We start from the raw sequence: 26646 nt of genomic DNA on the forward strand, positions 1-26646 counted from the left end.
ACATGTCTAGACCCCTCGGCCATAAAACCCTGGTGGTAAGCTTTGCCTTGGTCCAGGATGCTAAACCAAGAATGTCCACCTAGAGTGTCAATTAAGTCTTGGATCCTAGGCAGCGGGTGTCTGTCTGGAACAGTTTTCTGGTTGAGCAGGCGATAATCTATGCAAAGTCGAAGTGAGCCATCCCTCTTGCAGATGCACACAAATAAGTCTTCGACCTCACTATCCACCCTTTAGCTAAGAGGTCTTGAATGTAATCTTTTACTTCCCAAAACAGGGGTTTTGGTATTGAAGAATATGCTCTTTGAACAGGAATGTTGTCTTTGAGACTCAAAGTCATCTGCAGACTGGGAATAAACCCAATATCGTTGTCGTCTTTAACAAATGCTGCAGACTCTTCGTAGAGCATTTGTTTGACCACTTCTTGTTGTTCGTCACTGAGGTGGTTCAAATCTACTGGGGGGTGCCACAGTGGTGGCTTCACGTTTGCATGTGAAATGATGTCCCAGTGGTCCTCCAGGCCAAGCTGTTGGCGATTAGGGGAGTCCGTTTCAACAATTTTGTTGATTGGCTGAATGCTACCAATGTTTGCTGTAAGGGTTCAGCCGGCCCCACCTGCTGCCGGCAGAGGGCAACGGCGGCAGGGTGTCCAGCCTGCGCCGCCTGCTGCCAGCAGAGGGCGACGGCGGCAGGGTGTCCAGCCTGCGCCGCCAGCTGCCAGCAGAGGGCGACGGCGGCACAGGGCCATAACTTCAGGGAACTCCAATTCCCAGAAGTCCGCGGGCTGATTAGGCCCAATGCGACACACCTGCGGACTCCTCTACTTAAGGTCAAGGCAAACAGTGGTGTTTGTCACACCTTTGTAGAGGGGTGACCGGTACGGTACTTAGTGTCAGAAAAGAAAAGAAAAGAAAAGAAAAGAAACTGCCCCAAAACTAAAAAAGAAAAAGAAAAGAGGGCTGAGAAGAGAATTTGCCCCAAAACTAAAAAAGAAAAGAAAAGAGGGCTGAGAAAAGAAACTGTCCCAAAGCTTCTTAAAGGAAAAAAAAAGAAAAAGAAAAGAGGTCTGCCTTCCCTTCGTTTTTGGAGTGGAAGTGTTTTTTGTTTTTCCTATTATCTGTCCTTTCGCCTCTCTAGTTCAGCCTTTGTTTGAGCACGCTGCTCTCAGCGTCTCTTTTGTTTGCCGTTTGTCGTTTTCCCGCCTTTTCTTTTCCCCCGTCCTTGAGGTGTTATTGCCAGTAGTCACCTGTGCTCCTCAGTGGTGCAGTGGTAACACCACGAAGTGCCGATCAGTACATCGCCGGTTCGAACCTGGCTTTGGGTCACCTCATATGCATGTTTCAGACTCACAACCCAGTGTCACAATAAACTCATTTTTTCCATTTTTTTCTGTTTCCATTTCTGCACTTGGGTCCGCCTCCCCGCCGTCCCGTAACAGTTGCTTTCCGTGGCAAGGTGATATGTTTTGTATTGTTTCCTACTGGCACTTCTACATATGGAGGTTTACTTTTCTGGACTTCTAACAAGCCTGCACCCATATCTAGCTCTTCAATCAATATGGCGTGTTCATCTGGCTCGAACAGCACGAAAGGATCAGACAAATCATGGCTCAGGGGAACTTTGCACTTTATCCAAGCTACATGTCCAGCAGGAATAGTCAGTTCATGTTGGCCAGTTTTCACCCGTCCTTGATGTGTACTTATTTTCTTGGCCTGCACAAAGTTTACTATGTTCTGAGCTTTGTCACTTGAAACTGAAATGGAGTTGCAGAGAAGATTTATCAAGGTTGGTATCAGCCGTTCTGGCTGTCCTTGGATTAGCTCCTCAACAATGTTAAACCCAAGCAGAGGCCTTTCAATAGGGTGGCGGCTGACCAAGAATGGGACGGTGATGGACAAGGAGGGGTCCTCATTTCCTGGTAGGTTTACAGTTATGACAACCCAGCCATCAAAAGGTATGAGATCCCCACTGATGGCGTACACCTCCAGTTTCTCTTCTCCCTCGATGAGTTCTTTCAGTGGACGAACAGGGAGGTCAGGAAGATATCTGTCTTTCCAAGATTTGTCGATAATACTGTTATGTACTGACGCCCAATGTTACGATCATTAGTGAGTTAACTAAATTAGCTTTTAATAACTTTGTTATTGAAAGTTAGCTTGGTAAAATAACTCAGGTGCTGATATCACAGAGATTTGATAATAGACCTTGTGTGTAAACTGTGTCCTCAGTAGAGCCTCCCTCCATGTGAGATTCAGCGGCCAATCAGTGCACAGCGAACAAATCAGGCCCAGTCTGCGTGGAGGTTGTGGTTACGTGGATCTGTCGGAGGAAAAGCAGATCTGGATTGGAGTCTTCATCTGTCTGGGTATCTCTAGTGTTAGCTTTAGCATTAGCTCATCTAAAGGAGCGATCCCTTTCACTCAAAGCCTCCTCATCTGACCTGAAATCCTGCCGTTAAAGTCCAGCTAACATTGTTTCTGCTATGTTTTTGGCGTAAGCTGGTGTTAAACTGGCTAACGGTCGTACTTTCTCAATTCTTAGATGAACATCAGCACTGAAAGTTTTATGAATCCAGTTTGTTTTTGAGCAATAATTAAATGTTTTAAACTGTACTCCTCTGGACGTTAGTCTGTTCCTGGACGTTAGTGTGTTGACATAACTACTATGGACACTATGCACTTTTATCTATATTTTGTCTCTGCCATAAAGCTTTATACCCAAAACCTCTTAGCCACCACTGATTTATCTACAGCATCTCTAACACAATCACCCTCCAACACACAGTCCACACCACATTCACTCGAATTCACGAAAAACACACCTCCTTCATTATGTTTTATTCATAATGTATTGTATATTGTTCTACATGTATATGTTATCCACAGTTTTCCTAGACAACAACATTTACCATTACGCTTTGTGCGTCTTTGGAACGAGAATGGGCTTGACTTCCGGTATGCGTTTGTTGTTGACAACTGGTAGCGTGTGGATTAGCTTCAAGGCTAAAGAGATTTATCATTAGCCTGTTATTAAATTGTGTAGCTTGCTAGGTTTCTTTTTGGATACAAGAAGATGGCGGTTGTGTCGCGTTGGCATCATAGGCAAGAATGTTAAACAAGAACTGTAAATGGTGTCACCCAGTCTTTTCCTCATCTTCTGAACCCATCCCAAGCCTGGGCTGATGATGTGAAACTCTGGCCAGACGTGGTCACGTATGTTGACATTATCAACTACCTTCGTTTTTTCTGAAGGTGTAGACGGTGAGGAGCTGAGAAATTATAAAAGCACAGAAGTTTATAATCATCTACACAGCGATAAAACTGCAAGGGTTCTGTGTTACAATTGCGAACAGTTCACATTTCTCAAAGCTGAGGCGCAGCCAGGCCAGTCGGTCAGGAAACTTAACTACTCAGCATGGGTTATGGTTCAAAACAACGGTATAGTAGAGACAGCAGGATGGTCTTGCATCGCTGGTCCGGGCAGATCTTGTAGCCACGCCGCTGCTAGACTACATAGCTGGCTAAGATGCATTTACTCTGAGAAACATAACTGGTTATGCTGCCACAGTAGCAATAATGGTCTATTAGTTTAGCACTGCAGTAGCGAAGTATTTCGTAGGCCGACCAGGTTAAAATACCATCAGGTGTGCATTCTTCATTCGTTTTGTTCATCAGAATCTATCTCTTATGCATTTATTATGTTTCATCACAAAATGGAAGGAATGAATATTTCCCGTTTTTTTTAAATTCAGCGCCGCTAGCCGTGCCCTTTTGGCCTCGTCTTCCTCGGACACTGACATTCTGATCTGTGCTTGCCTTTGTGTTCGTGCACAGCCTCTGACAGCACATAATGTTCCTGTGCTTTTGAGACAGTTCGATAGCATCGTCATTAGGCTCTGTGAAAAGCGTTACACGGAAGTTTAGCCCCTTCTAGAGGAACTGTTGTGACGTCATGGCAACTGCCGTTGAGAATAGAAGAAATCATGGATACATGTGCTTGTGTAATTTCTTATAATGGAGATTTTACAGTTCCTTTTACAGTTTACACTCTCTCTCTCTCTTTCTCTCTCTCTCTCTCTCCCCTCCCCCTCTCTGTCTATGACACTTTATACTTTTACAAAGATAGAAGCAAGAAACCACTCCAAATCTGTTCAAGGAAAGTGAAACTGATCTCAGAGTGCTGCTCTCTCTCTCTCTCTCTCTCTCTCTCTCTCTCAGTCTGCGAGTGCAGGAAAATGGCAGAGGCCAGTATTTCAGTAGATCAGGACCAGTTCAGCTGTCCAGTCTGTCTGGATCTGCTCAAGGATCCAGTGACTATTCACTGTGGACACAGTTTCTGTATGGTGTGTATTAATGGCTGCTGGGATCAGGAGGATCAGAGGGGGGTCTACAGCTGCCCCCAGTGCAGAGAGACCTTCACTCTGAGGCCTGTTCTACGCAGGAACAACATGCTGGCTGAAGTGTTGGAGAAAGTGAAGAAGACAGAACTCCAAGCTGCTCCTCCTGCTCACTGTTACGCTGGACCTGGAGATGTGGAGTGTGATTTCTGCACTGGGAGGAAACGCAAAGCCATCAAGTCCTGTTTGGTGTGTGTAGCGTCTCTCTGTGAAACTCATCTTAAACCTCATCTGGAAATTCCAGCCTTGATCAAACACAAGCTGGTCAAAGCCTCCACACGACTGCAGGAGAAGATCTGCTCTCAACATGACAAACTGATTGAGATCTACTGCCGTACTGACCAAAGTTGCATCTGTTATTTGTGTACAATGCATGACCACAAAGGCCACGATACAGTTGAGGCTGCAGCAGAGAGAACCGAGAAACAGGTGAGACCTTGAAAATTGAATCAATTTCTTGTTATAATTCAGATCTCAGAAAAGAAACAGTGATAGGAATAATTACGCTGTGTTGACGGGGTGAATTTATGGAATCTGTTTTCATGGTGTACAAGTAAAAGTCTTGAAAGTGAGGATTGTAACACGACTATAATGATAAACTTTGATCAGTCAGCGCCCATCTTTGAAACTTTTTACAGCTTTATAGTTTCAAAGTCCACACTTTGTTGGGCAAGACTGAAATTTCAGTAGCCACTAATACATCTATTGACCCCAGTTACCTGAACACATTGTTTTGCCTTTAGTCTCAGCTGAAGAAGATTCAGAGGGAATTCCAGCAGAGACTTCAGCAGAAAGAGAAGAAGCTGCAGGAGCTGAAACAGGCTGTGGTCACTCTTAAGGTGAGTAGTGGGCAGAGATCTGCCGGAGCAGCTATTTCACAGCTCATTTAGACTCTCCTCCAGTCAGACAGTGAGGAGTCCAGTGTTGGACACTTTGGGATCCTACAAAGCCACAATGTGGACAGTCAGTCATCTAGAGTCCCAGTGAGAGAGTGATTGATAGCTGGTGTTTAAATGGAGCTCCATCTTGTGTGTCTGTGTCCTAACAGCGCTCTGCACAGGCAGCAGTGGAGGACAGTGAGAGGATCTTTACTGAGCTGATCCATTCCATTGAGAAAACGCGCTCTGAGGTAACAGAGCTGATCAGAACTCAGGAGAAGAACCAGCTGAGACAAACTGGAGAACTCCTGAAGAAACTGCAGCAGGAGATTGATGATCTAAAGAGGAGAAACACTGAGCTGGAGCAGCTTTCAGTCACAGAGGATCACATCCATTTCCTCCAGGTAACCATCACTCACCTACAGAGGAACCTGCTCCTCAGAGAGGCTCTGAAATCTTAAGGTTATTTTTGGTGTAACATGGTTTAAGAAAATGCTCGTCCTCCTTCATCTTTCTCAATTCTGTTTTTTCTCCATAGAGTTTCCAGTCTCTGAGTGTCTCTTTTGGATGTGAGGACTCCTCCAGCATCACTGTCCATCAACATCCCTCATTTGATGGAGTGAGGAAATCTCTCTCTGATCTGAAAGAGAGACTAGAGGAATTCTGCAAGGAGGAGTTCAGTAAAATCTCTCCACATGGTAAGAGGAGCTTCTGCTGGGAAACAGAGGGACAGAAATCTTTACCTCAACTGGAATAACTCCATGAAATGTGAAGAATAACTGAATCCTGTGTGAAACCCAAACTGATCTGATTTAAACATGGAGACTGTGCTGTGTGTCTTTTAGCTGCTTCTGTCTTTCTGAGCGAGTGTTTGAGTTTCCTTCATTCATTCTGTTCAATCAGTGTGTTTGTGTGTCTCCACAGCTGCAGCAGTTCAGACCATCTTATCCTCAGAGCCAAAAACCAGAGAAGATTTTCTACAGTGTATGAACAACACACACACACACAAACACACACACACACACTCACACATACAGACACACACACACACTCACACACACATACACACACACACTCACACACACACACAGACACACACACACATAAATAAATATTGTATTATTTAACTATGAATATGTTTGTATATTAATGGTGGAGATTGTGTCGCCTCTAAACTGTTAAATACAGAAATGTGTGAGGAGAGAAAACGTCATTATTCACTACAGACAGTTTATGTTTATGTATATTTTTGAATAAAAACCTAAAACGTTTTTCTTTATTCATTATTTTAGATTTCTGTCGACTGACTCTGGATCCCAACACTGTACATCATAGACTCAGTCTGTCTGAGCAGAACAGAGTGGTGAAGCACAGAGGAGGAGAGCAGCGTTACTCTGACCATCCAGAGAGATTTGACTACTGGAGGCAGGTGTTGTGTAAGGAGAGTGTGAGTGGACGCTGTTACTGGGAGGTCGAGTGGAGTGATTGGGTGTTCATATCAGTGTCATATAAAGGGATCAGCAGGAAAGGACGGGGTAATGAGAGCAGGTTTGGATTCAACAATCAGTCCTGGAGTCTGGACTGTTCTGACACTCTCACTTTCTGGCACAACAGCATTAAGACTGAGCTCTCAGCTCCATCATCCTCCAGAATAGGAGTGTATGTGGATCACAGTGCAGGAACTCTGTCCTTCTACAGCGTCTCTGACACAATGACCCTCCTACACACAGTCCACACCACATTCACTCAGCCGCTCTACGCTGGGTTCTGGGTTGGTGATCCCTGGTTTGATATTGGAACTGTGAGGTTGTGTGATCTGAAATGAGTGTCTGTTGTATATGATGGATACTTTTCAGGTAGATTCATAAATGATTTACATCAAACCAATCAAATGATAATCCTTTTCTAGTTGTGATGTAATCAAACTACAAAGGGCAGAGTTGTACTGATCACCTGTGAAATGTAATCTGTATCTTAATCCAAGGAATTATTAACTAAATCTGATTACACTCTTCTTTTGGACTGTTTGTCTTCTAAACCACATGTTGTGTTCAGAGGAAATCAGCTTCAATAAGATGAATCTCATTGTGTTTGTTAATAAACAGTGTGTTGTCTGTATTAAGAGGACTTGTGTGTATTTAGAGACGCCCTTTTTATCAGGATTGTCTTTTCCTGTACGATTCTCCACAAGGGGGAGCTATTAGCACTCAAGTAAGTTTTAGCGGTAAGAAACTAATGGCTGTATACAGTCATATAAAGGGCTGGTTTGGGCTGTAGAGGTTGCTGATGATGTCACTATAAACACACTGAAGACACTTGATCACCATATTAATAACCACTGTACTGTAAAACGAATGATTGTCTATGGACGAAATGTCAACATCCCCAAAAATACAGATATAACTATAATATGCTGATGTGTTCTGAGTTTTCCTGAAACAGTATCCAATTTATGGTTTGTGGTAACACATTTAAAGTGTAAATATCCCTGTAGAATTTTTCTTTTTTGATTAATGTAACCTATAATCTGTCTATAATCTGGGTTATGTGATCCATTATTTCATTATTTGACTTTTTTAAATATCCAAAGTAAGCTGTATGAGCTCTACATTGAGTTCTTCAATGGTTAGGACCCCCATGGACCCTCACAGAGCAGTTTTGGTGGTGGATCATTCTCAGCACAGCAGTAACACTGATGTGGTGGTGGTGTGTTGGTGTGTGTTGCGCTGGTCCAAGTGGATCAGACACAGCAGTGCTGCTGGAGTTTTTAAACACTTCAGTGTCACTGCTGGACTGAGAACCAAAATATCCACCCGACAGCGTCCTGTGACCCCTGATGAAGGACTATAGGATGACCAACACAAGCTGTGCAAAAGATGAGCTATGATCTCTGATTGGACAGTGAGTCCACTCATCCCAGCTCAACACACACTAACATGCCTCTACCATGTCAGTGGACACTAAGGCTGTGGAAAAGCGGATCCAGATCTGAGACCTCTGTGATCTGGGTAGCTCTGGTGTTAGCTTTAGCGTGAGCTCAGCTGAAGGAGTGGTCAGTTTACCCCAAAGCCTCCTAATGCAACATGAAAACCTGCTGTTCCTGCTAGAAAAAGCAGTTGTGTTTTGGTTGCTGAACATTTTAAAGACAACTGAAAACATTACAATGTAAGTGTTTGTCCCGTCGGTGTACTCTGGCCTTTAGGGCGTGAGGGTGATGTTCGGTCTGTGTTCATGTTATAAAAATAAAATAAAAATTTGTGTTCTAATGGTAAGCACCAAGAAAGCAAGGAGGAAGACACAACATGGGGTGGTAATAGCTATATTATGGGCACAGAGTGAGACAAAAAGTGAGGCAGGAGTGCTTAAAACACATAAATCTTCTTCATTAATTGTGCTCTTCATCCTCGTATCACTTACATGGAGAGTTCCATAACATATTAATGACTGTGACGTTTAGATAAAGCTAAAAATTGTGAGCTTTTATGTAGCTCTGAGTAATAAAACATCTAACATTTCATGAAATTTTAATAGTTTATATATAAAAGCATGAACACTGTGACGTCAGCATAAAGTAAAACGTGGGAGACATCGCACACGTGGGCCATTGCTCTTATTAGAACAGGCAGTCAGAAGACAGCACTGCCCAATGCTAACAAACAAGCTGGGATAGCGGGGCAGTTCACCAAAAGCCACACAATTCTACTTCATGGAAGGCACAACCCCACTCTACTGACCGCACTGCCCAATACAAACTAACACAAACACCACAAACACACGTCTGAAACTGAGAAACAACAACATTAACACATTGTCTCCCCAAGCGCGGCACTTCCTGAGAGCCTCTTCGCATGGTTCCTTTGCATGGCCACGCCTCCTGCACTCCTATAGCAATGCGGCCAGTAGTCGGACACCACAATATCTACACCCTGGTAGACATAACTGACCATGGTTGGACTTCTGATTAGTGTTAATAGAGCCTCCTGTATCATTGAGAAGAAGGTTCTTTCTCTAACCATATTGTAGTAACTGTTACAACTATTGCATTTTCAGGTTGGAGTTATTGTGGAGAGATTTGATCATTATATTACTGACACACACACACACAAGGAAGATCATATTTAATCCCTTGAATGTTCCACCCACCCTTGGAGTCATGAGTCATTCAAGGGTGAGTCCGAGTCGAGTTGTGAGTCAGTCAGTAGATCAGAAGATACACACTGATTAACTCTTACAGGTTGGAGCCCATTTAATCCATTAGGCTACGTTAACGGCTCTGGTCCACAGCGCGTCACTTTCCAGAATCCCAGGAAAGAATTCTGTCTTCATTAATCTCTTTCTTTCTTCTCTCTCCTCTCTTTCTCCTTCCCTCTCTCTCTGCCCTCTCTCTCTCTGTGGCTGTGCTCCAAATAGCTACCACACCACTTACATACTGTTATTGGCCCAAATGTAGTAAGTAGTTGGCCTACACAGTGCTCAGCGTGCTATTTTGAGCACAGCCAATGACTCATTAACAAACACAGAAGCAGGAAGTCCCTCCTACTCAGTTCAGAGAAAACGAAACTGATCTCAGAGTGCGTCTCTCTCTCTCTGTCTCTCTCTCTTTCTCTCTCTCTCAGTCTGCGAGTGCAGGAAAATGGCAGAGGCCAGTATTTCAGTAGATCAGGACCAGTTCAGCTGTCCAGTCTGTCTGGATCTGCTGAAGGATCCAGTGGCTATTCACTGTGGACACAGTTTCTGTATGGTGTGTATTAATGGCTGCTGGGATCAGGAGGATCAGAGGGGGGTCTACAGCTGCCCCCAGTGCAGAGAGACCTTCACTCCGAGGCCTGTTCTACGCAGGAACAACATGCTGGCTGAAGTGTTGGAGAAAGTGAAGAAGACAGAACTCCAAGCTGCTCCTCCTGCTCACTGTTACGCTGGACCTGGAGATGTGGAGTGTGATTTCTGCACTGGGAGAAAACTCAAAGCCGTCAAGTCCTGTTTGGTGTGTGTAGCGTCTCTCTGTGAAACTCATCTTAAACCTCATCTGGAAATTCCAGCCTTGATCAAACACAAGCTGGTCAAAGCCTCCACACGACTGCAGGAGAAGATCTGCTCTCAACATGATGAAGTGGTCAAGATCTACTGCCGTACTGACCAAAGCTGCATCTGTTATTTGTGTACAATGCATGAACACAAAGGCCACGATACAGTTGCAGCTGCAGCAGAGAGAACCAAGAAACAGGTTAGGGCTTGAAAAATGAATCAATTTCTTGTTATAATTCAGATCTCAGAAAAGAAACAGTGATAGGAATAATTACGCTGTGTTGACGGGGTGAATTTATGGAATCTGTTTTAATGGTGTACAAGTAAAAGTCTTGAAAGTGAGGATTGTAACACGACTATAATGATAAACTTTAATCAGCCAGCGCCCATCTTTGAAACTTTTTACAGCTTTATAGTTTCAAAGTCCACACTTTGTTGAGCAAGACTGAAATTTCAGTAGCCACTAATACATCCATTGACCCCAGTTACCTGAATACATTGTTTTGCCTTTAGTCTGAGCTGAAGAAGATTCAGAGGAAATCCCAGCAGAGACTCCAGCAGAAAGAGAAGAAGCTGCAGGAGCTGAAACAGGCTGTGGTCACTCTTAAGGTGAGTAGTGGGCAGAGATCTGCTGGAGCAGCTGTTTCACAGCTCACTCAGACTCTCCTCCAGTCAGACAGTGAGGAGTCCAGTGTTGGACACTTAGGGATCCTACACAGCCACAATGTGGACAGTCAGTCATCTAGAGTCCCAGTGAGAGAGTGAATGATAGCTGGTGTTTAAATGGAGCTCCATCTTGTGTGTCTGTGTCCTAACAGCGCTCTGCACAGGCAGCAGTGGAGGACAGTGAGAGGATCTTTACTCAGCTGATCTGCTCCATTGAGAAAAAGCGCTCTGAGGTAACAGAGCTGATCAGAACTCAGGAGAAGAACCAGCTGAGACAAACTGAAGAACTCCTGGAGAACCTGCAGCAGGAGATTGATGATCTAAAGAGGAGAAACACTGAGCTGGAGCAGCTTTCAGTCACAGAGGATCACATCCACTTCCTCCAGGTAACAATGCTACAGAGGAACCTGCTCCTCAGAGAGGCTCTAAAATTTTAAGGTTATTTTTGGTGTAACATGATTTGAGAACATGGCGGCACGGTGGCGCAGTGGGTAGCGCTGTCGCCTCACAGCAAGAAAGGCCTGGGTTCAATTCCCGGCAGGGCGACCAGGGTCATTTCTGTGTGGAGTTTTCCTGTTCTCCCCGTGTCTGCGTGGGTTTCCTCCCACAGTCCAAAGACATGCAATCAGGCCGATTGGACGTGCTAAAATTGCCCCTAGGTATGAATGTGTATGTCTGTCTGCCCTGCGATGGACTGGCGACCTGTCCAGGGTGTATCCTGCCTTCTGCCCAATGACAGCTGGGATAGGCTCCAGCACCCCACCGCGACCCAGAAGGATAAGCGGTTTAGATGATGTATGTATGATTTGAGAACATTTAATGCTCTTGTCCTCCTTCGTCTTTCTCCATTCTGTATTATCTCTGTAGAGTTTCCAGTCTCTGAGTGTCTCTTCTGGATGTGAGGACTCCTCCAGCATAACTGTCCATCAACATCCCTCATTTGATGGAGTGAGGAAATCTCTCTCTGATCTGAAAGAGAGACTAGAGGAATTCTGCAAGGAGGAGTTCAGTAAAATCTCTCCACATGGTAAGAGGAGCTTCAGTGACAGACTAAAGAAAACCACAATACACTCACAGAGATCTTTGCTTGTTTGGAAACGAAGTGAAAATGAGCCAAATTTTTCTGAAGCTACACTAAAGAAATCATCACATGTGCACTTGCAATTTTGGACCTTAGGAACTGTTTCAGCTCCTTTAACAGTCAGAAAACACATATTTAGTCACAGAGAGGGAGAGAAAAACAGGAAGAGCATGAATGATTGAATGAGTGACCATATAGAACCAAGTGGGGAGAAGACAAGCAAACGTCAGCCTTTTAATATTGATCCGTCTGCTGAGATGCATTGAAATTTTGTTTAAATAAGGCATGTATTTAAATGAACAATCAAGCCAGAATATGCATTATAAAACACTTCATGAATCATTCAGTAATCCATTGAAACAAGTTTCACTTTTCTAGATATTCAAATGGTTATCCCACATGACTGTGGTGGTCAACGAGGCACGTTTTGTGGTCATCATGTCAGTTATAATGCTGGAGTTGTGTCTTCACACAACACATTTAATATTATTAACTGTCTCCTTCATTCGCTCTGTTAAATCAGTGTGTTTGTGTGTCTCCACAGCTGCAGCACTTCAGACCATCTTATCCTCAGAGCCAAAAACCAGAGAAGATTTTCTACAGTGTATGAACAACAAACACACACACACACACACACACACACACACACACACTAGACTCTACAACCGAACATAGTACATTTTTTCAGTATTAGTGTGTCACTACGTACCTTTATTGCAGCTTTCTTTGCTTTCAGGACACTCACTTTTAATTTTTTAAGAAATCTGCAGACACACCTCCAGCCTTAGAAGTTGGTTCCATGATGATAAACACCTTAATCTGAGCACTATTACTAAACACGACAAAAAGTGTTCCTTATGGGGCGGCACGGTGGTGCAGAGGGTAGCGCTGTTGCCTTTGCAGCAAGAAGGGTCTGGGTTCGATTCCCCGGCCGGGCAGCCAGCGTCCCTTCTGTGTGAAGTTTGCATTCTCCCTGTGTCTGTGTGGGTTTCCTCCCACAGTCCAGACACATGCAGTCAGGCCAATTGGAGATCCCAGGTTGCGCCTAGGTGTGAGTGAGTATATATGTCTGTCTGCCCTGTGATGGACTGGTGACCTGTCCAGGGTATGTCCTGCTTTCCGTCCAATGACTGGGATAGGCTCCCACGACCCAGAAGGATAAGCGGTTAAAAAGATGTGTGCGTTCCGTATGACCACTCATATAGTTTATAATGGTAAATTTCTCACAAATTCACCCAGGCTATGTGAACATATGAGCAGAACTGTAAATTTAACCCTTGACAGACAGGTAAAAATGCCCATGTCTATCTTTTAACTTGTACTTCTCTTTAAAGGGGACCTATTATGCTCAATTTTACTTCATAATTTTATTTTTCAGATCTACTAGAACAGATTTACATGCTTTAATGTTCCAAAAACACATTATTTTTCTCATACCGTACATCTGTATCCACCCTCTGTTTACAGTGCTCTGTTAGACCACCTGTGTCTTTAAGCCCCGCCTCCCGATGAGCCTAGTGTGCTTCGATTGGTCAGCTCGCCCACTCTGTTCTGATTGGTCAATGCCAGAAAGGTTTAAAGCATTAGCAGCATCCTGCTACAAGTCCTGCCCCTGCAGGCAGCTAGTAAGGACTGTGTTACGAGATGATGTCACCTTGTAACAGAGTGAAGGACTGGAATTCCGACGAGGCGTTTCAGGAAGCTGAGGAAAGTGGTTTCTGTGGGAGAGAGTTTCTCCCTCTGGTGTGGACTTTGAGCTTTATAACTTTGCAGACCGTTTACAAACACAAAAAGCTACATCACTCACTAAAGGAAAGAGAAAAACCGGAAAAGCGTAATAGATCCGTTTTAAGCATGGTCGAATCTTTTGCTCTGAATGTGGGTGCAGGTTCTTTTTGAATCAGATTCCACTTTAAAGGAATGGTTCTGCATAAAAATGTACAGATGTAGCTGATTAGTCAAGATGTCAGGGACGCGGGGAGGTGTTCTAAGTTTGGGGTTTTGAAATTTTAAGCAGTGGTGCTTGAAAGTTTGTGCACCCTTTAGAATTTTCTATATTACTGCATAAATTTGGCCTAAAAATCAGATTTTCACACAAATCTGAAAAGTAGACAAAGAGAACCAAATTAAACAAATGAAACAAAAATATTAGACTTGGTCATCGATTTATTAAGGTAAATGATCCAATATTGCATATCAGTGAGTGGCAAAAGTATGTGAACCTTTAGCATTAGCGCACAATTTGAAGGTGAAATTAGAGTCAGGTGTTTTCAATCAGTGGGATGGTGTAAGTGACCACCCTGTATAATTTAAAGAACAGGGATCTGTCACAGATTTCTGAGGACCTCAGAAGAAGAGCTGTTGATGCTCATCAGGCTGGAAAAGGTTACAAAACCATCTCTAAAGAGTTTGGACTCCAACAATTGTACCAATCCAGACTGTGTACAAATGGAGGAAATTTAAGACCATCGTTATGTTCCCCAGAAGTGGTCAACCAACAAAGGTCACACCAAGAGCAAGGCGTGTAATAGTCTGCAAGGTCACAAAGGGGCCCAGGGTAACTAAGCAACTAAAGGCCTCACAGTGGCTAATGTTAATGTTCATGAGTTCACCATCAGGAGAACACTGAACAATAATGTTGTGCATGGCAGGGTTGAAAGAAGAAAGCCACTGCTCTCCAAAAAGAACATTGCTGCCAGTACGCAGTTTGCCAAAGATCACATGGACGAGCCAGAAGGCTATGTTTGTGGACGGAGGAGACCAAAATAGATCTATTTGGTTTAAATAGGAGGTGTTATGTTTGGAAAAAGAAAAACACTGCATTCCAGCACAAATCTGTGAAACATGGTGGTGGTAGTATCATGTAGTGGAAGGACCTGAAGCAGCAGTTAATGGGATGAAACCCACCAACATATCAGAGCTGAAGCTGTTTTGTACAGAGGGGCTAAACCTCCACCAAGCCGATCTACAGGACTAATCAACAGTTACCTGAAACGTTTAGTTGCAGTTATTGCTGCACAAGAGGGTCACACCAGATACTGAAAGCAAAGGCTCACATACTTTTGCCATCACAGATATTTAATATTGGATCATTTTCCTCAATAAATAAATGACCTAGTCTAATATTTTTGACCCATTTGTTTAATTTGCTTTTCTTTATCTACTATTAGGACGTGTGAAAATCTGATGACGTTTTAGGTCAAATTTGTGCAGAAATACAGAAAATTCTCAAGGGTTGACAAACTTTAAAGCAACACTGTGTATGTGTTGTGACCGATGACATCATGCTAAATGATTTGATTTGTTTTCTTTTTTTTCGCATCCCTGATGAACACCTGGATGCAGTTTGAGCAAGTTGATTATGTATTTATCTATTTATGGAAAAGGTTTTGGGTGACTATCGACTTCTAGTATTTGTTAGCGACATTAGCTTTGTAGCACCCATTTAAAGCAAAAGAAGTACAATTAGAACAGTAAAAATATCTTGGATGAGCAACTACATTTGGAACAAGGGAAGCATTGCATACATTTGATTTTCTGCCAAACTATTCCTTTAAACCACAAAGAAGCAGTGTGTCATGTCACTGACAACACAGGAAATGTTTAAGGGTTAAATATGATATATGTTTCCCTTGATGCTCAATACAGAGCAGATAAATATGGGCTATACAAATGTAGAAGGGAACAAACACTGGGAGTTAGATTTTTTGTGAATTAAAACCTAAAATGCTTTTTCTTTTTAGATTTCTGTCGGCTGACTCTGGATCCCAACACAGTAAATCGTTATCTTGACCTGTCCCAGAACAACAGAGTGGTGAAGTACAGAAGGGGAGAACAACGTTACTCTGATCATCCAGAGAGATTTGACTCTTGTTGGCAGGTGTTGTGTAAGGAGAGTGTGAGTGGACGCTGTTACTGGGAGGTCGAGTGGGACAACGATGTAATGGGGGTGTCCATATCAGTGTCATATAAAGGGATCAGCAGGAAAGTACCAGGTAATATGTGCAAGTTTGGACACAACAATCAGTCCTGGAAGCTGCAGTGTTCTAACACTCTCTCTTTCTGGCACAACAACATTAAGACTGAGCTCTCAGCTCCATCATCTTCCAGAATAGGAGTGTATGTGGATCACAGTGCAGGAACTCTGTCCTTCTACAGCGTCTCTGACACAATGACCCTCCTACACACAGTCCACACCACATTCACTCAGCCGCTCTACGCTGGGTTCCATATTGGTGGTTGTTGTGGAGTTGGTGGAACTGTGAGGTTATGTGATCAAAATGAACATATAATGCATATGCAGTATAATCTACACTAATAAATAATTTACATTATTTGTAATACAGAGATTTCTCCAGATTCTCTGCATCTTTTAATGTTATTATGTACCGTAGATGATGAAAAGCAAAAGTTCTTTGCTACTTTATGTTGAGAAACGTTATTCTTGAATTGTTGCACTATTTGCTTGTGCAGTCTTTCACAGAGTGGTGAACCCTCCTCACCTTTACTTCTGAAAGACTCAGCCTCTCTGGGATGCTCTTTATACCCAATCACGTTACTGACCTGTTTGCAGTTAACCACCAGGTGTTTTTTTAGCATTACACAACTTTACCAGCCATTTGTTGTCCCTGTCCCAACATTTTTGGAACGTGTTGTTGGCATCAATTTCAAAATGGGCAAATATTTTTCAATAAGCAATAAAATTTCCCAATTTCCACATTTGATATGTTGTCTTTGTACTATTTTAAATCAAATATAGGTTTTAAATGATTTGCACATCTTTGCATTTTGTTTTTACTTACATTTCACACAGCATCCCAACTTTTGGAGACTGGGTTGTAAATCAAGTAGGTTTAAAGAGTTTTTCATTTTAAATCCCTGCTGTGATCGAGGAGAATTCTGAAGAAAATATCTCCAAAATGGAAACTTTACAGGAGAGAGCAAATTTATATGTCCAAATATATTAACTCAGCTAACTTCCTGAAACTAATAAATGGAACCTCAGTAGAACAGAAGGGTGTTGAAACATGAAAATAAAGCAATGTTTTGTGAGTTTTATAGTTTCATTATCGCATTTACTGCAATAGTGTTTAAGCAGTGGGTGCAAAGGGTTAATATGTGAGAAGTGTCTTTGTTTGTGATCAACACAGTCGACTACCACTTTGTTTTCATCAGAAATGAATGTAGGACACTTTGATTTGTGCTCCAAGTGAGATCTAAGTGACCATCTACAAATTACATCACAAGCAGCAATGATTGGGGTCCAAGCACAATACAAAGCCAGTATAAGCCTGTTAGCAGATACAACACAAATGATGGACAGAGGTTTTGGAATGGTGAAGCTTTTGTCTAATTGTTTAGGAGAGATCTCAAAAAAGACATCTGACAAATTTCATACACACTCACCTTTTAACTGTGGTACGGTAAATAATAGGTTTTTAGCAAATAAGTACAAATACCTGCAAAGCAGTACAATTTTGACATGACAAATTAGCACAGTTGCTGAACAGAAACAAACTGAATGATTCTACTGAAAATACTTTTTCCCTGTATTTTATTCTCAGAGCGTATCATTTTCATGTTGAAATCATTAAAATGTTCTTTGGAGGCCCCCAGAAAAAAAAATACATAGCGTAATCGTGCAAGAAGCTACTTAACACCTATAAGATAAATTAAAATATATCCTTAAAAGAATAGTTTGGTGAAAAATCAAACTCTGGTGAAAAACAAAACTTGCACAACTTTGCCACTGACCTCTGATGTGGGCTAGTCGATCAGCTGAGACGTGTTTGGTGTCCAGCTTTTGCTTTTTTTTAGTTTAACACTGCAGCTGTGAGGCTAATGTTGATAAAAACGTTAGAAAACATGGAGATCAGTAATCAGTTCAATCTTTTCTGTAACTACTTCAACAAAACTTCTCTCAACCCACTCAAACTACATCCAGGTCTCATTAAGGCCTCAGACTTGATGATGTGGTTTAGGCCACAGTATGAAAAACGAACTAAATCATATAGCTGAATTTAGCGGGCAGCCAGATTAGACAATGTTCCTTTATAAGGTGGCAAAAAACATCAGGTACACTATTAATTTATTAGACAGTAATATATGAGTTAATTGTAACCTTCAACATAAGATGAAGTTAGCAAGGTTAATCTACCTGTTACATTAGTGTGTTTAGATGCTACTGTTTTTGGAAATGTTACTATTTTGCCATGAACTAAACATGAAAGTGGTGCCTGATAGTCAGCTAACGTTAGCTAGCATTTAATAACAGTGGTTAGTGATACATGGCCACTCATACATTCTGAAAAACTAAGAAATGAGAAGAAAATGAAAGGAACTGTACCAAATCTGTTTCATCTTATTTATACTACATTGTTTTTTGGTGTATTGCATATATAATGTGCTTTTTGTGATGACAGTATTCCACCCCCCCTCCTCTCTCTCCCTCTCTCTCTCTCTCACTCTCTCTCTCTCTCTCTCTCTCTCTCTCTCCACCCTCCCCCTCTCCGTCTATGACACATTAACAAACACAGAAGCAGGAAGTCATTCCTACTCTGTTCAGAGGAAACGAAACTTATCTCAGAGTGCTGCTCTCTCTCTCTCTCTCTCTCTCTCTCTCTCTCTCTCTCTCTCTCTGTCTCTCTCTCTCTCTCTCTCTCTCCCTCTCAGTCTGCGAGTGCAGGAAAATGGCAGAGGCCAGTATTTCAGTAGATCAGGACCAGTTCAGCTGTCCAGTCTGTCTGGATCTGCTGAAGGATCCAGTGACTATTCACTGTGGACACTGTTACTGTATGGTGTGTATTAACGGACACTGGGATCAGGAGGATCAGAGGGGGTCTACAGCTGCCCCCAGTGCAGAGAGACCTTCACTCCGAGGCCTGTTCTACGCAGAAACAACATGCTGGCTGAAGTGGTGGAGAAAGTGAAGCAGAAAGAACTCCAAGCTGCTCCTCCTGCTCACTGTTACGCTGGACCTGGAGATGTGGAGTGTGATTTCTGCACTGGGAGGAAACGCAAAGCCAGTGAGTCCTGTTTGGCCTGCATGGCGTCTTACTGTGAAGCTCATCTTAAACCTCACTATGATGTTCCTGCTTTGAAAAAGCACAAGCTGGTCAAAGCCTCCACACGACTGCAGGAGAAGATCTGCTCTCAACATGACAAACTGATTGAGATCTACTGCCGTACTGACCAAAGCTGCATCTGTTATTTGTGTACGATGCATGACCACAAAGGCCACGATACAGTTGCAGCTGTAGCAGAGAGAACCGAGAAACAGGTGAGAAATAGAAATATTTTAGAATCACTTCATGCTGATTCTGTTTCTGTACTGGTGCTTTATTCCTGTATGAAGTGGATAAGAAAGTGGTAGATTACTTTTTTTTCAGCGATGCTGCAAAACTAGTTGTAGTCCATAAACATTTCACCAGCCGACACCCGTCTTTTAGCCTCTCTACAGACTAATAAAGAGCACCCAGTCTCAGAACTGTACAGAACAATATGAACCCTTAAGTCTTTTGCTACTATTACTATTCAAATGCTGCAATTTTAGTTTGGTTGATATTTTTGCCTCTAGTCTCAGCTGAAGAAGATTCAGAGGAAATTCCAGCAGAGACTCCAGCAGAAAGAGACGAAGCTGCGGGAGCTGAAACAGGCTGTGGTCACTCTTAAGGTGAGTAGTGGGCAGAGATCTGCTGGAGCAGCTGTTTCACAGCTCACTCAGACTCTCCTCAGGTCAGACAGTGAGGAGTCCAGTGTTGGACACTTTGGGATCCTACACAGCCACAATGTGGACAGTCAGTCATCTAGAGTCCCAGTGAGAGAGTGAATGATAGCTGGTGTTTAAATGGAGCTCCATCTTGTGTGTCTGTGTCCTAACAGCGCTCTGCACAGGCAGCAGTGGAGGACAGTGAGAGGATCTTTACTGAGCTGATCCGCTCCATTGAGAAAAAGCGCTCTGAGGTAACAGAGCTGATCAGAACTCAGGAGAAGAACCAGCTGAGACGAACTGGAGAACTCCTGGAGAACCTGCAGCAGGAGATTGATGATCTAAAGAGGAGAAACACTGAGCTGGAGCAGCTTTCAGTCACAGAGGATCACATCCACTTCCTCCAGGTAACCATCACTCACCTACAGAGGAACCTGCTCCTCAGAGAGGCTCTAAAATGGTTCTTCATTAAAGGAATAAGCCAGTATTTTTCAAACTGCTGCATCCAGATTGTTCTGTCGATTATCACAGATAATAAGATCATCTTTTACTCTTATAGACCTTCATCATTCTGTTGTGTCTCTGTAGAGTTTCCAGTCTCTGAGTGTCTCTTCTGGATGTGAGGACTCCTCCAGCATCACTGTCCATCAACATCCCTCATTTGATGGAGTGAGGAAATCTCTCTCTGATCTGAAAGAGAGACTAGAGGAATTCTGCAAGGAGGAGTTCAGTAAAGTCTCTCCACATGGTAAGAGGAGCTTCTGCTGCAAATGACACATTTTATCTCACTTTAAACATCATTTTAATCTCCTTCATTCTGTTAAATCAGTGTGTTTGTGTGTCTCCACAGCTGCAGCAGTTCAGACCATCTTATCCTCAGAGCCAGAAACCAGAGATTTTCTACAGTGTATGAACACACACACACACACACACACACACTCACACACACACACACACACACACACACTCACACACACACACTCACATATCCAGATACACACACACACACACACACACACACACACACACACTCACACACACACACTCACACATCCAGATACACACACACAGATATACATATACACACACACACACACACAGACACACACACAGATACACACACAGATACATACACTCACACTCACTCACACGTACAAATATACACACACACAGCACGCAAGCAAAGTTTATTTATATAGCGCTGTTTACAACGGGTGTCACAAAGCAGCTTTACAAAACAAAAAAAAAATAAAAATAAAAATCATTACAAAAAGAAATCCGGGTCCAAGCCCCCATGAGCGTCGCCAGTGGCAACAGTGGCAAGGAAAAACTCCCTAAGAGAAACAGGAAGAAACCTTGAGAGGAACCAAGACTCAGAAGGGGAACCCATCCTCCTCTGGTCGACACCGGATAGTAAACATTGTTAGTAAAAAAACAGGGAAAACAGGTGGAGCATTGATTAATTTGATTAGTTTAAATTATGCAGCAGCAGCGGCATCAGTGGGGTCAGGTTGTGAGGGTGAGGTTTGCACGGTGTTGTACAGCATGAAGCTCAATGATGGTCAAGCTGGTCCAGAGGGCCGGCAGCAGTGGCACCCGATCAAGGCAGAAGAGGCAGCATCAGATGCACAGGATGGGCAGCTGTTCAACTCCGCAAAGGAAAGAAAGGAAAAACACACAGAGAGTCAGTTCTGTAATGGGTGTCAGTTCTGTAATGGGTGTCAGTTCTGTAATGGGTGACTGGTCACAGATTAGTGTTAGCAGAGCAGCGGAGACTCTGGCAGGTATAGAACTGACAGGGAAAACTAATTACCAAAGGCTTGACTATACAAGTACGTTTTTAGCCTAGACTTAAACACTGAGGCCGTGTCTGAGTCCCGAACATTAACAGGAAGATTATTCCAAAGCCGGGGGGCTTTGTATGAGAAGCTCTCCCCCCTGATGTAGCTTCATTAATTCTAGGTACTAATAGTGAGCAGCACCTTGTGATGATTCATAGTGAGAGAGAAGTTCACTCAGGTACTGAGGGGCGAGTCCATTTAGAGCTTTATAGGTCAGTAAGCGAATTTTATAATCAATGTGAAATTTAAATGGCAACCAGTGTAGGGTTGATAAAACTGGGCTGATATGGTCAAACTTTCTGGTTCTAGTAAGAACTCTGGCTGCAGCGTTCTGGACCAGCTGAAGCTTGTTAAGGCTTTTGCTGGGACATCCAGCCAGCAGGGCATTACAGTAATCTAGCCTTGAAGTAATAAATGCATGAACTAACTTCTCTGCATCCTGTAGAGAGAATGCATTTCTCAATTTAGCAATATTGCGGAGATGCAGGAAGGCTGTTCTAGTAATATTAGTTATGTGTGCGTCGAAGGACAGATCAGGGTCTATAATGACACCAAGGTTTTTTACAGGTGAACTTGATGCTACTGAGAAATTGTTAAGTGTAAAATCAGACAGTTTGTTTCTGGCTGCTTTTGGACCAAGAAGCAGAACCTCTGTTTTATCCGAGTTAAGAAGGAGAAAATTACTCAACATCCAGTCTTTTACGTCTTTTAAACAGTCTTCAATCTTGCCAAGTTTAATTTTATCATCCGTTTCACTTGCTAAATATAACTGAGTGTCATCGGCATAACAGTGGAAATTTATGCTGTGTCTACTGATAATGGTGCCCAGTGGTGGCATATATAATGTGAATAATACAGGTCCTAAAACAGAGCCTTGTGGAACACCATACTTTACTTTTGTGAGAACAGATGATTCACTGTTTAAATTAACAAACTGATACCGATCAGTGAGGTAGGACCGGAACCAGGAAAGAGCTGTTCCTGTTACCCCTACAAGGTTTTCTAGTCTATCTAGTAAGATAGACAGTGTGGTCTATTGTGTCAAATGCCGCACTAAGATCGAGAAGGACTAACAGAGACACATGATCTTGGTCAGAAAATAATAATAGATCATTTACAGTTTTTACTAGTGCTGTTTCTGTACTATGATGTGGCCTAAAACCAGATTGAAATATTTCATGTATTTGATTCCTGTGCAAATAGGAACTTAATTGTTTTGCTACAACTTTTTCCATGATCTTAGATATAAAGGGGAGGTTCGAGATGGGTCTATAATTTGGTAGTTCACAGGGATCAAGGTTAGCTTTCTTAATCAGCGGTCTAATTACTGCTAGTTTAAGAGATTTTGGGATGTATCCAAGGCTAAGAGAGGAGTTTATTATTGAGAGAATAGGCTTGGTTATTTCTGGCAAAATTTCCTTGAGTAAACCTGTAGGAATCGGATCTAACATACAAGTAGATGATTTTGCGGAAGAAATTATTTTAACTAGTTCATTTTCTTGAATTAAGGTAAATGATTCCAGCCTCTCTGCAGGGATCATACTATTCTCAAGGTTGAGGCTGGCATTATGGGGAAGCAGGTTTGAGGAGTTTAATTGTGTATTCTGAATTTTCTGCCTAATTTTTTCAATTTTATCACTAAAGAAGTTCATAAAATCATTGCTGCTACAGGCTGGTGGCATCTGGGGTTCACTAACTGTTTTGTTCTCTGTTAGTTTAGAGATTGTGCTGAAAAGTAATCTATGATTATTCTTATTGTTTTCTATGAGAGAGGAGAGATAAGCTGAGTGTGCTGTAACAAGTGCTCTTCTATAGTCTGTAAGGCTCTCCTTCCAGGCGGACTGGAACACTTCTAGCTTAGTCAGGCGCCATTTTCGCTCTAGTTGTCTGGCGGTCTGTTTTAAAGCCCGAGTGTGGTCATTATACCAAGGGGTGAGTTTTTTCAGCCTTACTATTTTACTTTTTAATGGAACCACACTATCTAGATTATAAAAGTATCCTCTAAGCACTTGGTCATAACATCTAATTCGGTAGGATCAGATGGACAGCTGACAGAAGCTGATAATTGTGGATGATTTCTAATAAAGCCACCAGCTGTGGAGGAAGATATTGTCTGCTTAACATGATAACATGGTGATGAACGCACATTACCACTAAAGTGAATTTTGTATGAGATTAAGTAATGGTCAGAGACTGCTGTGCTCTGGGGGAGAATGGCTAAGTTATCTATGTCTACACCAAAGGTGAGTATTAAGTCTAGAGTGTGGTTGTGGTAGTGTGTGGGCCCCTTTATGATTTGGGTGAAACTTATGGAGTCTGTGATAGATATGAATGCCTTACTTAGTGCTTCTTGAGGATTGTCAAAGTGGATGTTAAAAGCTCAAACAACTATTATTTTATTTTAAAGCGTTATTAGACTTGATAGAAACTCAGAGAAGTCCTGTAAGAACTGAGAATTCATATACACACTCACACACTCAAACACACACACACTAACACAATACATACACACAAACAGATATTGATTTAGACAGTATAGTTTCCTGATTTAATGCTTCCTTTTAAATCAGAATAAACCTTAAACAGCCAGGAAGAAGCAGCATTTTAGGTCACTGATGACAAAATGACGTTTGGAGGTTTAAATATGATCACAGCATTTTTCCCTTGTTGGTCATTAAACAATCAAAATACTCTACATTTATATTTTATATTTATATTGTATTTGGATTTTTGTAAGAAAATAGAAATGTAGAAATAACAACTGAGAAGCATATTTTATTCATCATGAATTCATTCTGTGAATAAACACCTGAAATGTGTTTTTATTATTTTAGATTTCTGTCGACTGACTCTGGATCCCAACACTGTAAATCATAGACTCAGACTGTCTGAGCAGAACAGAGTGGTGAAGTACAGAAGAGGAGTGCAGTGTTACTCTGACCATCCAGAGAGATTTGATTCAGAGTTTCAGGTGTTGTGTAAGGAGAGTGTGAGTGGACGCTGTTACTGGGAGGTCGAAAGGAGAGGTTGGGTGTTCATATCAGTGTCATATAAAGGGATCAGCAGGAAAGGAGACAGTAATGAATGCAGGTTTGGATTCAACAATCAGTCCTGGAGTCTGTTGTGTTCTCCTCTCACTTTCTGGCACAACAACATTAAGACTGAGCTCTCAGGTCCATCATCCTCCAGAATAGGAGTGTATGTGGATCACAGTGCAGGAACTCTGTCCTTCTACAGCATCTCTGACACAATGACCCTCCTACACACAGTCCACACCACATTCACTCAGCCGCTCTACACTGGGTTTGGAGTCGGTGTTGATCTGTTTGTTGGTGGAACTGTGAGGTTGTGTGATCTGAAATGAGTGTCTGTTGTATATGATGGATACTTTTCAGGTAGATTCATAAACGATTTACATCAAACCAATGAAATGATGAAAATACTTTTCTAGTTGTGATGTAAACATGCTGCAAAGGACAGAGTTGTCCTGTATTTTGGTGTAAATTACTGATCACCTGTGAAAATGTAATCTGTATCTTAATCCAAAGAATTATTAATCTAAACTAATCAAATCTGATTAATCTCTTCCTTTTGGACTGTTTGTCTTCTAAACCACATGTTGTGTTCAGAGGAAATCAGCTTCAATAAGATGAATCTCATTGTGTTTGTTAATAAACAGTGTGTTGTCTGTATTAAGAGGACTTGTGTGTATTTAGAGACGCCCTTTTTATCAGGATTGTCTTTTCCTGTAAGATTCTCCACAAGGGGGAGCTATTAGCACTCAAGTAAGTTTTAGCGGTAAGAAACTAATGGCTGTATACAGTCATATAAAGGGCTGGTTTGGGCTGTAGAGGTTGCTGATGACGTCACTATAAACACACTGACGACACTTGATCACCATATTAGTAAACACTGTACTGTAAAACGAATGATCGTCTATGGACGAAATGTCAACATCCCCAGATAGATATATAGATATAACTATAATATGCTGATGTGTTCTGTGTTTTCCTGAAATAGTATCCAATTTATGGTCTGTGGTAACACATTTAAAGTGTAAATATCCCTGTAGAATTTTTCTTTTTTGATTAATGTAACCTATAATCTGTCTATAATCTGGGTTATATGATCAATTATTTCATTATTTGACTTTTTTAGATACACAAAGTAAGCTGTATGAACTCTACATTGAGTTCTTCAATGGTTAGGACCCCCATGGACCCTCACAGAGCAGTTTTGGTGGTGGATCATTCTCAGCACAGCAGTAACACTGATGTGGTGGTGGTGTGTTGGTGTGTGTTGCGCTGGTCCAAGTGGATCAGACACAGCAGTGCTGCTGGAGTTTTTAAACACTTCAGTGTCGCTGCTGGACTGAGAACCAAAATATCCACCCGACAGCGTCCTGTGACCACTGATGAAGGACTATAGGATGACCAACACAAGCTGTGCAAAAGATGAGCTATGATCTCTGATTGGACAGTGAGTCCACTCATCCCAGCTCAACACACACTAACAGGCCTCTACCATGTCAGTGGACACTAAGGTTGTGGAAAAGCGGATCCAGATCTGAGACCTCTGTGATCTGGGTAGCTCTGGTGTTAGCTTTAGCGTGAGCTCAGCTGAAGGAGTGGTCAGTTTACCCCAAAGCCTCCTAATGCAACATGAAAACCTGCTATTCCTGCTAGAAAAAGCAGTTGTGTTTTGGTTGCTGAACATTTTAAAGACAACTGAAAACATTACAATGTAAGTGTTTGTCCCGTCGGTGTACTCTGGCCTTTAGGGTGTGAGGGTGAGGTTCGGTCTGTGTTTATGTTATAAAAATAAAATAAAATAAAAATTTGTGTTCTAATGGTAAGCACCAAGAAAGAAAGGAGGAAGACACAACATGGGGTGATAATAGCTATATTATGGGCACAGAGTGAGACAAAAAGTGAGGCAGGAGTGCTTAAAACACATAAATCTTCTTCATTAATTGTGCTCTTCATCCTCGTATCACTTACATGGAGAGTTCCATAACATATTAATGACTGTGATGTTTAGATAAAGCTAAAAAT

At 42.2% G+C, this 26646-nt stretch overlaps 1 protein-coding gene across 5 annotated transcripts; it reads left to right on the plus strand.

The window, feature by feature from the left end:
* Positions 1–4172: 4172 nt before the first annotated feature.
* Positions 4173–25554, plus strand: LOC118803698 (tripartite motif-containing protein 16-like). Of its 5 annotated transcripts, none has more exons than XM_036564169.1 (7): positions 4173–4700; positions 10374–10495; positions 10810–10905; positions 11115–11348; positions 11830–11989; positions 12588–12647; positions 15787–16767. In XM_036564169.1, exons 1-7 carry the CDS (start codon positions 4232–4234, stop codon positions 16359–16361), a joined length of 1716 nt encoding a protein of 571 aa, XP_036420062.1. In that variant the 5' UTR covers positions 4173–4231; the 3' UTR covers positions 16362–16767. The 5 variants fall into 5 exon arrangements, with proteins under 5 accessions (XP_036420062.1, XP_036420063.1, XP_036420064.1 ...); XM_036564170.1 differs by lacking the exons at positions 10374–10495; positions 10810–10905; positions 11115–11348; positions 11830–11989; positions 12588–12647 and adding exons at positions 5137–5232; positions 5442–5675; positions 5810–5969; positions 6196–6255; positions 6564–7035 and having other exon boundaries at positions 4173–4822; positions 16268–16534; XM_036564171.1 differs by lacking the exons at positions 10374–10495; positions 10810–10905; positions 11115–11348; ... (1 more) ...; positions 12588–12647; positions 15787–16767 and adding exons at positions 5137–5232; positions 5442–5675; positions 5810–5969; positions 6196–6255; positions 6564–7389 and having other exon boundaries at positions 4173–4822.
* Positions 25555–26646: the final 1092 nt, after the last annotated feature.

Source organism: Colossoma macropomum, unplaced genomic scaffold, assembly GCF_904425465.1.
Source record: "Colossoma macropomum unplaced genomic scaffold, Colossoma_macropomum, whole genome shotgun sequence".
Classification (NCBI taxonomy): Eukaryota; Metazoa; Chordata; class Actinopteri; order Characiformes; family Serrasalmidae; genus Colossoma; species Colossoma macropomum.

Bases quoted from the DNA above. Each gene is read 5' to 3' on its own strand.
- LOC118803698 (XM_036564169.1), top strand. From the start codon at position 4,232: ATGGCAGAGGCCAGTATTTCAGTAGATCAGGACCAGTTCAGCTGTCCA. The intron at 11,349-11,829 runs GTAACAATGCTA...TTATCTCTGTAG, and splicing joins ATCACATCCACTTCCTCCAG to AGTTTCCAGTCTCTGAGTGT. The intron at 11,990-12,587 runs GTAAGAGGAGCT...GTGTCTCCACAG, and splicing joins CAGTAAAATCTCTCCACATG to CTGCAGCACTTCAGACCATC.